Below are 12,809 nucleotides of genomic sequence, written 5' to 3'. Positions count from 1 at the left end.
TGAGTGAAAAATAGCTCTCAATCCTCGAGCTCGGCGTTCTAGATGATCGGGCCGCGGCGGAGCCAGGCAGGTCCCGAGATGGACGAAGGAAAACGACGGTCCGCGGCGGAGCCTGCAGGTCCCGGTGAAGATGACGGTTACAACGGTCCGCGGCCACGCCAGCAGGTCCCGACGACGATGAAGGTGATGAAGGTTGCGAAGGCTGTGGCAGCGCCAACAGGCAGGACGATGGTGCACAAGACAGAGCTATGGCAGCGCCAGTAGTCTGTCTAGGATGAGTTCCTCTTTACGTCTCTCGACTCCAAGATACAACTGCCTTCCTGCTCTGGAGCTGCCCCAGTTATAGGGCTGGAGTGCTTTGATGTCCGGACCTTCGCACTTGGAGGTCGGGAGGTCCGGGATGAGGGGGTCCAGCCACCCAGCAGGGGGGTGGAGCCAGTGCCCGGGGAGGTGATGGGCGAGCGGCACTTGGCGGGGGAGAGCCATCGACACCTCTTTCTCCCATTGACTTGCCAAGTAGCCCGCTCACCTCCTGGGTGGATGGTGGTGCCGGGATGTCTGAGGCCTGGCCAGGCCCAGGGTTGAGGTCGGCCGGGGGCCAGGTGGCCACGTGGTGGAGTGTCCAAGATGGCGCCCCAGGATGGGCGCGTAGGCTGGCAGTGGATCGGACCCACGAGGTTGACATGCTCGAGGGCAGGGGTCCCTGAGGGGACGGAGGACGTGCAAGGGTGGTGTGTGGTACCTGCGGGACCGGGCTCAGGCCGGGTCGGGCCGGGGGAGAGCGGCCTTTCATGTGGCCTGTCCAACACATTGCCTCCTTCAACACCCTTGGATCATTAAAGTGTGCTTGGTCTGTATATATATCCTGTGTCTTGGCCAAATTTGACTTTTAGCCTGAGCTCATCCCAAATATTGATGCTAGTTGTTCTGTCTCTACCAATGTGGTGGCAGGGTCCGGTCAAACTATTGCTATATCATCTGCGTATGCTAATATATTAACCCGCTCCTGCCTGAGGCTCTTTAGTTGTGTATTTAGCCTATATTCCAGTAAGTTTAGGAGCGGGTTAATATATATCGCAAATAACAGAGGAGAGCAGGGGCAGCCCTGTCGGGTAACCCTTGATATTACTAAGGGGTTCAATTCAAGTCCCAGCACACAGACCTGTGCATTTGGGGATGTGTACATAGTTTTAACAGCCTGGATAAATCCAGTTCCGAACCCCTGGCACCTCATTGTTGCCCATATAAATCCCTAGGTGACATGGTCAAACACTCAGGTGTTTCTACTATAGTCCCCGTCGAATCCTCAATTGCTGTAATGGTATTTTTAGCCCCCTTACATCTCATTTTCTTGGCCAAGCATCTACCAGTTGCCTCGCCAAACTCTTAACACTCTCTCATGAAAAGATGATATTTCTTTGCTATGTCATTGGCCCACTCCTCATTTATCCTGGCTTTACAGCATGCAACCTCAGTTTGTATCTGTGTAGTGTCAAGTTTCCCCTTTACCACCTCTATCAAAGCGTATTCAGCACATTGTAACTTATCGTATAGCTCCTGTAGATGCGGCCTAAGTTTTTTTTATACATGTAACCCAAAGCTCAATATCTCTTCCCTGAGCTCTGCTTTTATAGCATCCCAGACTATGTCACATTTGGTGGAGTTTCGATTTATGGCTAAATATTTGGTTACCCATTGTTGTATATGATCAATAAATTCTTCATTTAATAATAACTTCCTATCAAAGGAAAATGTTCCCCGGGAGCATGCCACACCGTACATTGTGCGTTTTAAAAGAACAGGCTTATGATCCAAGGTAATTCGGGGAAAAATCTGTATATGTGCATTCTATTAAATAAATTTTGGTTACAAAAAAATGATCTAACCTGGCTAACTTTTGATGTGGGCAGGAGTACTGTGTGTATCCTGGCTTTGGATATTTCAACCTAGGCCATACATCAACTAAGCCATGTTCGTAAATAAGCTGTTGTAAGCTTTAAAGACCATAGGTTTCCTGTTATAATAGAGTGCATGCAAGGGACAGTGAGAGTTACACAGGAGGAAGAGAGTGAACTAGAGAGCACACGAGAGAGAGAGATTGAGAGTGCATGCAAGGGACAGTGAGAGTGACACAGGAGGAAGAGAGTGAGCTAGAGAGCGCGCCACAGAGAGAGATTGAGAGTGCATGCAAGGGACAGTGAGAGTGACACAGAAGGAAGAGAGTGAGCTAGAGAGCGTGCCACAGAGAGAGATTGAGAGTGCATGCAAGGGACAGTGAGAGTGACACAGGAGGAAGAGAGTGAGCTAGTGAGCGTGCGAGAGAGAGAGATTCAGAGTGCATGCAAGGGACAGTGAGAGTGACACAGAAGGAAGAGAGTGAGCTAGAGAGCGTGCGAGAGAGAGAGAGAGATTGAGAGTGCATGCAAGGGACAGTGAGAGTGACACAGGAGGAAGAGAGTGAGCTAGAGAGCACACGAGAGAGAGAGATTGAGAGTGCATGCAAGGGATAGTGAGAGTGACACAGGAGGAAGAGAGTGAGCTAGAGAGCACACGAGAGAGAGAGATTGAGAGTGCATGCAAGGGACAGTGAGAGTGACACAAGAGGAAGAGAGTGAGCTAGAGAGCGCGCCACAGAGAGAAATTGAGAGTGCATGCAAGGGACAGTGCGAGTGACACAGAAGGAAGAGAGTGAGCTAGAGAGCGTGCGAGAGAGAGAGATTGAGAGTGCCTGCAAGGAACAGTGAGAGTGACACAGGAGGAAGAGAGTGAGCTAGAGAGCGCGCCACAGAGAGAGATTGAGAGTGCATGCAAGGGACAGTGAGAGTGTTGGACAGGCCACATGAAAGGGCTCGCTCCCTCCCCGCATGACAGGGCCCGGACACCGGCTCTCCAGGTGCTACCCACAGAAGCAACCCGCAATCCGTCCCCTACGGGACTCCTGCCCCCGGACATCTCTGTATCACGGGCCCGGGCCACCGTCAGCACCATTGCCCGGCCCGGCCGCCATCTTAGACACTGCAAGGAGTGCATGCAAGGGACAGTGAGAGTTACACAGGAGGAAGAGAGTGAACTAGAGAGCACACGAGAGAGAGAGATTGAGAGTGCATGCAAGGGACAGTGAGAGTGACACAGAAGGAAGAGAGTGAGCTAGAGAGCGCGCCACAGAGAGAGATAGAGAGTGCATGCAAGGGACAGTGAGAGTGACACAGAAGGAAGAGAGTGAGCTAGAGAGAGCGCTAGAGAGAGAGATTGAGATTGCATGCAAGGGACAGTGAGAGAGACACAGGAATAAGAGAGTGAGCTAGAGAGCACGCCACAGAGAGAGATTGAGAGTGCATGCAAGGGACAGTGAGAGTGACACAGTAGGAAGAGAGTGAGCTAGAGAGCGTGCCAATGAGAGAGATTGAGAGTGCATGCAAGGGACAGTGAGAGTGACACAGAAGGAAGAGAGTGAGCTAGAGAGAGCGCTAGAGAGAGAGATTGAGAGTGCATGCAAGGGACAGTGAGAGTGACACAGGAGGAAGAGAGTGAGCTAGAGAGCGCTAGAGAGAGAGAGATTGAGAGTGCAAGCAAGGGACAGTGAGAGTGACACAGAAGGAAGAGAAAGAGCTAGAGAGCGCACGAAAGAGAGAGAGATTGAGAGTTCATGCAAGGGAGATTGAGAGTGACACAGAAGAAAGAGAGTGAGCTAGAGAGCACGTGAGAGAGAGAGATTGAGAGTGCATGCAAGGGGCAGTGAGAGAGACACAGAAGGAAGAGAGTGAGCTAGAGAGCGCGCCACAGAGAGAGATTGCGAGTGCATGCAAGGGACAGTGAGAGTGACACAGAAGGAAGAGAGTGAGCTTGAGAGAGCGCTAGAGAGAGAGGTTGAGAGTGCATGCAAGGGACAGTGAGAGTGACACAGGAGGAAGAGAGTGAGCTAGAGAGCGTGCCACAGAGAGAGATTGAGAGTGCATGCAAGGGACAGTGAGAGTGACACAGAAGGAAGAGAGTGAGCTAGAGAGCGCACAAGAGAGAGAGATTGAGAGTGCATGCAAGGGACAGTGAGAGTGACACAGAAGGAAGAGAGTGAGCTAGAGACTGCGCGTGCGAGAGAGAGAGATTGAGAGTGCATGCAAGGGACAGTGAGAGTGACACAGAAGGAAGAGAGTGAGCTAGAGAGCGTGCGAGAGAGAGAGAGATTGAGAGTGCATGCAAGGGACAGTGAGAGTGACACAGGAGGAAGAGAGTGAGCTAAAGAGCGCGCCACAGAGAGATATTGAGAGTGCATGCAAGGGACAGTGCGAGTGACACAGAAGGAAGAGAGTGAGCTAGAGAGCGTGCGAGAGAGAGAGATTGAGAGTGCCTGCAAGGAACAGTGAGAGTGACACAGGAGGAAGAGAGTGAGCTAGAGAGCGCGCCACAGAGAGAGATTGAGAGTGCATGCAAGGGACAGTGAGAGTGTTGGACAGGCCACATGAAAGGGCTCGCTCCCTCCCCGCATGACAGGGCCCGGACACCGGCTCTCCAGGTGCTACCCACAGAAGCAACCCGCAATCCGTCCCCTACGGGACTCCTGCCCCCGGACATCTCTGTATCACGGGCCCGGGCCACCGTCAGCACCATTGCCCGGCCCGACCGCCATCTTAGACACTGCACCACGAGGCCGCATGGCCTCAGCTCGACCCCAACCCTGGGCCTGGCCAGGCCCGACATCCCGGCACCACCATCCACCCAGGAGGTGAACGGACCACTTGGCAGGTCAATGGGAGGAAGAAGTGTCGATGGCTCTCCCCCGCCAGGTGCCGATCGCCCCCAGCCTCCCCGGGCGCTGGCTCCACCCCCCTGCTGGGTGTCTGGACTCCCTCATCCCGGACCTCCCGACCTCCAAGTGCGAGGGTCCGGACATCAAAGGGCGCCAGACCTATAACTGGGGCAGCTCCAGAGCAGGAAGACAGTTGTATCCTGGAGTCGAGAGACACCTAGAAGAACTCATCCTTGACGGACTGCTGGCGCTGCCGCAGCCCTGCCTTGTGAACTGTCGTCCTGCCCGCTGGCGCTGCCGCGGCCCTCTGCAACCTTCATCCTCGCCGGGACCTGCTGGCGCTGCCGCGGCCCGTTGTAACTACCATCTTCGTCGGGACCTGCTGGCGCTGCCGCGGACCGTTGCCACCTTCGATCTCCTCGGGACCTGCTGGCGCTGCCGCAGCCCGTCCTCCTAGAACGCCGAGCTCGAGGATTGTGAGCTACCCATCATCTCATCGCAACTACCAGATTGGTAACAAGACTGTCCCGCTACCCCCTTTCCCATCCAAGAGACTAGAATCGAGGGGACCCCTGAGTCCTGACCTCCTTGTACCATTCTACCGTACTTCAAGATTGCTTATAAAGAACGTTAAACCTTATCTTTGTGTGGTGTCCATCTGTGGGGGGGAAGTTACTTGTCTGTACGATCGCTGGAGACGGCTCTCCACGGAGACCTCTCCCCTTGTCCTCGGCCGACCCTCCAGGTCCCGTCTAACAGAGAGTGACACAGAAGGAAGAGAGTGAGCTAGAGAGCGCGCCACAGAGAGAGATTGAGAGTGCATGCAAGGGACAGTGAGAGTGACACAGAAGGAAGAGAGTGAGCTAGAGAGCGTGCCAATGAGAGAGATTGAGAGTGCATGCAAGGGACAGTGAGAGTGACACAGAAGGAAGAGAGTGAGCTAGAGAGAGCGCTAGTGAGAGAGATTGAGAGTGCATGCAAGGGACAGTAGGAGTGACACAGAGGAAAGAGAGTGAGCTAGAGAGCGCGCCACAGAGAGAAATTGAGAGTGCATGCAAGGGACAGTGAGAGTGACACAGGAGGAAGAGAGTGAGCTAGAGAGCGCGCAAGAGAGAGAGATTGAAAGTGCATGCAAGGGACAGTGAGAGTGACACAGGAGGAAGAGAGTGAGCTAGAGAGTGCGAGAGAGAGAGAGATTGAGAGTGCAAGCAAGGGACAGTGAGAGTGACACAGGAGGAAGAGAGTGAGCTAGAGAGAGCGTGAGAGAGAGAGAGATTGAAAGTGCATGCAAGGGACAGTGAGAGTGACACAGAAGGAAGAGAGTGAGCTAGAGAGCGCTCCCATGAGAGAGATTGAGAGTGCATGCAAGGGACAGTGAGAGTGACACAGAAGGAAGAGAGTGAGCTAGAGAGAGCGCTAGAGAGAGAGATTGAGAGTGCATGCAAGGGACAGTGAGAGTGACACAGAAGGAAGAGAGTGAGCTAGAGAGCGCGCCACAGAGAGAGATTGAGAGTGCATGCAAGGGACAGTGAGAGTGACACAGGAGGAAGAGAGTGAGCTAGAGAGCGCGCAAGAGAGAGATTGAGAGTGCATGCAAGGGACAGTGAGAGTGACACAGGAGGAAGAGAGTGAGCTAGAGAACGCGAGAGAGAGAGAGATTGAGAGTGCAAGCAAGGGACAGTGAGAGTGACACAGAAGGAAGAGAGTGAGCTAGAGAGAGCGCGAGAGAGAGAGAGATTGAGAGTGCATGCAAGGGACAGTGAGAGTGACACAGAAGGAAGAGAGTGAGCTAGAGAGCGCGCGAAAGAGAGAGAGATTGAGAGTGCATGCAAGGGAGATTAAGAGTGACACAAAAGAAAGAGAGTGAGCTAGAGAGCACGTGAGAGAGAGAGATTGAGAGTGCATACAAGGGGCAGTGAGAGTGACACAGAAGAAAGAGAGTGAGCTAGAGAGAGCGCTAGAGAGAGAGATTGAGATTGCATGCAAGGGACAGTGAGAGTGACACAGGAGGAAGAGAGTGAGCTAGAGAGCGCGCCACAGAGAGAGATTGAGAGTGCATGCAAAGGACAGTAAGAGTGACACAGAAGGAAGAGAGTGAGCTAGAGAGAGCGCTAGAGAGAGAGATTGAGAGTGCATGCAAGGGACAGTGAGAGTGACACAGAAGGAAGAGAGTGAGCTAGAGAGCGCGCCACAGAGAGCGATTGAGAGTGCATGCAAGGGACAGTGAGAGTGACACAGGAGGAAGAGAGTGAGCTAGAAAGCGCGCAAGAGAGAGAGATTGAGAGTGCATGCAAGGGACAGTGAGAATGACACAGGAGGAGGAGAGTGAGCTAGAGAGCACGAGAGAGAGAGGGATTGAGAGTGCAAGCAAGGGACAGTGAGAGTGACACATAAGGAAGAGAGTGAGCTAGGGAGAGTGCGAGAGAGAGAGAGATTGAGAGTGCATGCAAGGGACAGTGAGAGTGACACAGAAGGAAGAGAGTGAGCTAGAGAGCCCGCGAGAGAGAGAGATTGAGAGTGCATGCAAGGTAGAGTGAGATTGACACAGAAGGAAGAGATTGAGCTAGAGAGCGCACGAGAGAGAGAGATTGAGAGGGCATGCAAGGGACAGTGAGAGTGACACAGAAGGAAGAGAGTGAGCTAGAGAGCACACGAGAGAGAGAGATTGAGAGTGCATGCAAGAGACAGTAAGAGAGACACAGAAGTAAGAGAGTGAGCTAAAGAGCGCGCCACAGAGAGAGATTGAGAGTGCATGCAAGGGACAGTGAGAGTGACACAGAAGGAAGAGAGTGAGCTAGAGAGAGCGCTAGAGAGAGAGATTGAGAGTGCATGCAAGGGACAGTGAGAGTGACACAGAAGGAAGAGAGTGAGCTAGAGAGCGTGCCACAGAGAGATATTGAGAGTGCATGCAAGGGACAGTGAGAGTGACACAGGAGGAAGAGAGTGAGCTAGAGAGCGCGCAAGAGAGAGAGATTGAGAGTGCATGCAAGGGACAGTGAGAGTGACACAGGAGGAAGAGAGTGAGCTAGAGAACGCGAGAGAGAGAGAGATTGAGAGTGCAAGCAAGGGACAGTGAGAGTGACACAGAAGGAAGAGAGTGAGCTAGAGAGAGCGCGAGAGAGAGAGAGATTGAGAGTGCATGCAAGGGACAGTGAGAGTGACACAGAAGGAAGAGAGTGAGCTAGAGAGCGCGCGAAAGAGAGAGAGGTTGAGAGTGCATGCAAGGGAGATTAAGAGTGACATAAGAGAAAGAGAGTGAGCTAGAGAGCACGTGAGAGAGAGAGATTGAGAGTGCATGCAAGGGGCAGTTTGAGTGACACAGAAGGAAGAGAGTGAGCTAGAGAGAGCGCTAGAGAGAGAGATTGAGATTGCATGCAAGGGACAGTGAGAGTGACACAGGAGGAAGAGAGTGAGCTAGAGAGCGCGCCACAGAGAGAGATTGAGAGTGCATGCAAGGGACAGTGAGAGTGACACTGAAGGAAGAGAGTGATCTAGAGAGCGCGCCAATGAGAGAGATTGAGAGTGCATGCAAGGGACAGTGAGAGTGACACAGGAGGAAGAGAGTGAGCTAGAGAGCGCACGAGAGAGAGAGATTGAGAGGGCATGCAAGGGACAGTGAGAGTGACACAGAAGGAAGAGAGTGAGCTAGAGAGCGCACGAGAGAGAGAGATTGAGAGGGCATGCAAGGGACAGTGAGAGTGACACAGAAGGAAGAGAGTGAGCTAGAGAGCACACGAGAGAGAGAGATTGAGAGTGCATGCAAGAGACAGTAAGAGAGACACAGAAGTAAGAGAGTGAGCTAAAGAGCGCGCCACAGAGAGAGATTGAGAGTGCATGCAAGGGACAGTGAGAGTGACACAGAAGGAAGAGAGTGAGCTAGAGAGAGCGCTAGAGAGAGAGATTGAGAGTGCATGCAAGGGACAGTGAGAGTGACACAGAAGGAAGAGAGTGAGCTAGAGAGCGTGCCACAGAGAGAGATTGAGAGTGCATGCAAGGGACAGTGAGAGTGACACAGGAGGAAGAGAGTGAGCTAGAGAGCGCGCAAGAGAGAGAGATTGAGAGTGCATGCAAGGGACAGTGAGAGTGACACAGGAGGAAGAGAGTGAGCTAGAGAACGCGAGAGAGAGAGAGATTGAGAGTGCAAGCAAGGGACAGTGAGAGTGACACAGAAGGAAGAGAGTGAGCTAGAGAGAGCGCGAGAGAGAGAGAGATTGAGAGTGCATGCAAGGGACAGTGAGAGTGACACAGAAGGAAGAGAGTGAGCTAGAGAGCGCGCGAAAGAGAGAGAGGTTGAGAGTGCATGCAAGGGAGATTAAGAGTGACATAAGAGAAAGAGAGTGAGCTAGAGAGCACGTGAGAGAGAGAGATTGAGAGTGCATGCAAGGGGCAGTGAGAGTGACACAGAAGGAAGAGAGTGAGCTAGAGAGAGCGCTAGAGAGAGAGATTGAGATTGCATGCAAGGGACAGTGAGAGTGACACAGGAGGAAGAGAGTGAGCTAGAGAGCGCTAGAGAGAGAGATTGAGAGTGCATGCAAGGGACAGTGAGAGTGACACAGAAGGAAGAGAGTGAGCTAGAGAGCGCGCCACAGAGAGAGATTGAGAGTGCATGCAAGGGACAGTGAGAGTGACACAGGAGGAAGAGAGTGAGCTAGAAAGCGCGCAAGAGAGAGAGATTGAAAGTGCATGCAAGGGACAGTGAGAGTGACACAGGAGGAGGAGAGTGAGCTAGAGAGCACGAGAGAGAGAGGGATTGAGAGTGCAAGCAAGGGACAGTGAGAGTGACACAGGAGGAAGAGAGTGAGCTAGAAAGCGCGCAAGAGAGAGAGATTGAGAGTGCATGCAAGGGACAGTGAGAGTGACACAGGAGGAGGAGAGTGAGCTAGAGAGCACGAGAGAGAGAGGGATTGAGAGTGCAAGCAAGGGGCAGTGAGAGTGACACAGAAGGAAGAGAGTGAGCTAGAGAGAGTGCGAGAGAGAGAGAGATTGAGAGTGCATGCAAGGGACAGTGAGAGTGACACAGAAGGAAGAGAGTGAGCTAGAGAGCCCGCGAGAGAGAGATATTGAGAGTGCATGCAAGGGAGAGTGAGATTGACACAGAAGGAAGAGATTGAGCTAGAGAGCGCACGAGAGAGAGAGATTGAGAGGGCATGCAAGGGACAGTGAGCGTGACACAGAAGGAAGAGAGTGAGCTAGAGAGCACACGAGAGAGAGAGATTGAGAGTGCATGCAAGAGACAGTGAGAGTGACACAGAAGGAAGAGGGTGAGCTAGAGAGCGCGCCACAGAGAGAGATTGAGAGTGCATGCAAGGGACAGTGAGAGTGACACAGAAGGAAGAGAGTGAGCTAGAGAGCGCGAGAGAGAGAGATTGAGAGTGAGAGAGAGAGAGAGACAATGAGGGAATGTCAGAGAGTGTCTGTCACAGAATAGCCAAAAAAATAGGGCCAAGTCGAGAAAGGGGGCCTGAGAGAAACAAAGCGAGTCATGGTTTAAAACCATGCGAGGTTCCTGTTTTGTAAGCGCTAGGGGGCATCACACCTCTTCCTACATCACACCTAGCCCGTGACCTTTCCTCTCGTTGGGATTGTGCCAAGGTGAAAGAGAATCTCGTGGGATGAACCAAGTAAACTAAATTAGCTGTTGGCACTAGTGGCAGAATGCGACTGGCTCTCTCCCAGTCACACTCGTGTGGAGAGATTCATGCCCGGGTGGACGGAGTTCTGCCCCCAGAGAGGGCGCTCCCGCCCTCGTGCACAGTCCCAAACACGGCTCCCTCCCTTCCGACAAGGCCTAGATCAGCCAGTGAGCAGGCAGCAATGCTCAGACAGCCGAAAGGACTCCCTGGCTTAATTCGGTCCTCTTTGGAAACCACCAGCTGCAGACCACAGTTTCTCTAGCTCTCATCAGTCATGGATCGAGGGGTGGGCGTGCATGAAGCTCGCCCCAAAAAAGGCTTCCTCTTCACTGCGCATTGTTAATTCACACGATTTTAATCCCAGCACATGTCGAGGCTCAGGTTTACTGTTTTGCAACGCTGGGCAGCTGAGGTGCTTTTAGACAAAGTTGCCATCTTGTGGGAATCCAGATTCAGACACCATCAGAAGTTTGTGCACAAAACCGGATTTCCGGTTTGCGGTAATCACTCAAACAGCCAATTGGTGTCGTGAGGGGGTCACACCATGAGGTACCCGCACTGAATGGCGCTTCTTCCACTTCTGTCCTCTCGCAACTGCATTGCAATTTACCGTCAGTTGTAATGCTAACCCAGTTTCCATTTATGTTGATTTTTGTCTGGTTGCTGGGAATGTGGGCTGGAATAAAGGTACAGTAGTTACTTGCATATGGCACGTTGACTGAAGTGTGTATCACCTGCAACACTTGTATTCGTTTCCCAAAAATGTAATTACATTTCATTTCATTAGTCTTTAATGTGCCAATATTATATTTAAAATGCGACTGACGTATCACTAAAAACAGCACCAATCAACATTATATGGATGTCCCATTATGTTATGTTTTATGCAAATGTTAAAAATACCTTTGGTAAAATACAAAAAACACGAGCCTGAAGCAATTTCCAGAGATACATAAGTAGAGGATTAAAAAGTCAGGCTGCACCCATAGATGCGACTCAGGAGCCACTGGGAAAGCACATTAAATTACACACTCATCTGCCATGTCTGAAAAGAAGCACTATCACTGCGCATTAACGTGGAATTCCTGCACAGAATTGTGCTACTGGCTCTTTAGATATTACCTACTTGTAAAGAGGTGATATTATTGGTACAGTATATGTCACATGGATGCACAGAGGTGTGAATACTGTACATTACATATCAAATGCCAGTGCAGAAGCATGAGTACTGCACATTAAATGGCACATTCCAATGGCGTGCTTGGCAGAAGCGGAAGCGCTATTTCTGCATATTTATTTGCACGATTACACAACATGCCTGTCCAGAAGCACTAGGAAAGCACATTAAATCGCACATTAATATGGCATGCCTGACATAAGTGCTGATAATGCACACTAAATATGACATGCCTGCACAGGAGAGCTCCTACTGCTCCATTATTTATTACATCCCTGCACAGGGACACCATTATTGGCAAAGTAAAGAGCACATGCCTGCACAGAAGTGCTAATAATGTATGTTGCATATCAAGTGGCTGCAGTGAAGCACTTGTACTGCACATTAAATGACCCATTAATATGACATGCCTAACAGAAGGATTAACACTGCAGAATAAACAAGACATGCCTACACAGGAGAGCCCCTACTGCCCCATTAGATATTACACTCCTGCTCAGAAGGGCCATTATTGGCACAGTAAAGAGCACATGTCTGCAAAGAAGTGCTAAATGGCTGCAATGAAGCACTTGTATTGGACATTAAATGACCCATCAATATGATATTGCTGACAGAAGTGCTAATACTGCATATTAAATGTGACATGTCTACACAGAAGTGCTATTATTAGCATATATAATATCCTCTCCTTGCACAGGAGTGTCTGCCCGGCCTGGCGGTTCTTGAGGTCCATTGGAGTGAGGTTTGCTGCTGCCTAGAGCCTGCTAGCACCGCCTTACCTACAGTGACCTGTCCTCCGGTGGTCGCGGTCCAGATGAGCAGGAAGGCCAGGAGTGGGGCTAGACTGTGCGAAGCCATGTCTAACTGCTAACCACAAAGTGTGTCTGCAGGAAGTAACTACGCTGAGAGTGCATCAAGAGAGGGGTGACTGCAGAAGGCTGGTGTGTGGTGGAGATCTGGGGAGGTGTCCTGGGCTCCTCATATCTACAGGCCTCCAAGGGAGGGCATATGATGGGAGGGAGGAGGGAGGAGGGAGGAGAGAGCAGTGTGTGACTTAATCCTTCTTTTCTGCCCTCAGGTAAAACATGTACCTGTTCATCCCCAGCCCAACACAGATATGAAAGGAATGTGTGCAACCATCTTCCAAAGTAATTTTCTTGAAACTACTGTCCTCGTTCTTGTCATTTTGATCTATATTGTCATGCTGTTTTTTTATGGTTTATTATCCATTAGTAAAACAACTCAAAGAGTTTTG

At 51.3% G+C, this 12,809-nt stretch overlaps 1 protein-coding gene across 1 annotated transcript in view; it reads right to left on the bottom strand.

Annotated features, from left to right (window-relative positions):
- LOC147725082 (uncharacterized) overlaps window positions 1-12,440 on the bottom strand; it is a 186,287-nt gene extending 173,847 nt beyond the window's left edge. The window contains exon 1 of the mRNA XM_086967104.1: window positions 12,334-12,440. Coding sequence (XP_086823230.1) covers window positions 12,334-12,412 — 79 coding nt within the window. The 5' untranslated portion in view covers window positions 12,413-12,440. The remainder of the gene's footprint in view (window positions 1-12,333) is intronic.
- Window positions 12,441-12,809: the final 369 nt, after the last annotated feature.

This window comes from Lissotriton vulgaris, chromosome 4_1 (genome assembly GCF_964263255.1).
Source record: "Lissotriton vulgaris chromosome 4_1, aLisVul1.2, whole genome shotgun sequence".
Taxonomy (NCBI): domain Eukaryota; kingdom Metazoa; phylum Chordata; class Amphibia; order Caudata; family Salamandridae; genus Lissotriton; species Lissotriton vulgaris.
This window is presented reverse-complemented; position numbering and strand designations above follow the sequence as displayed.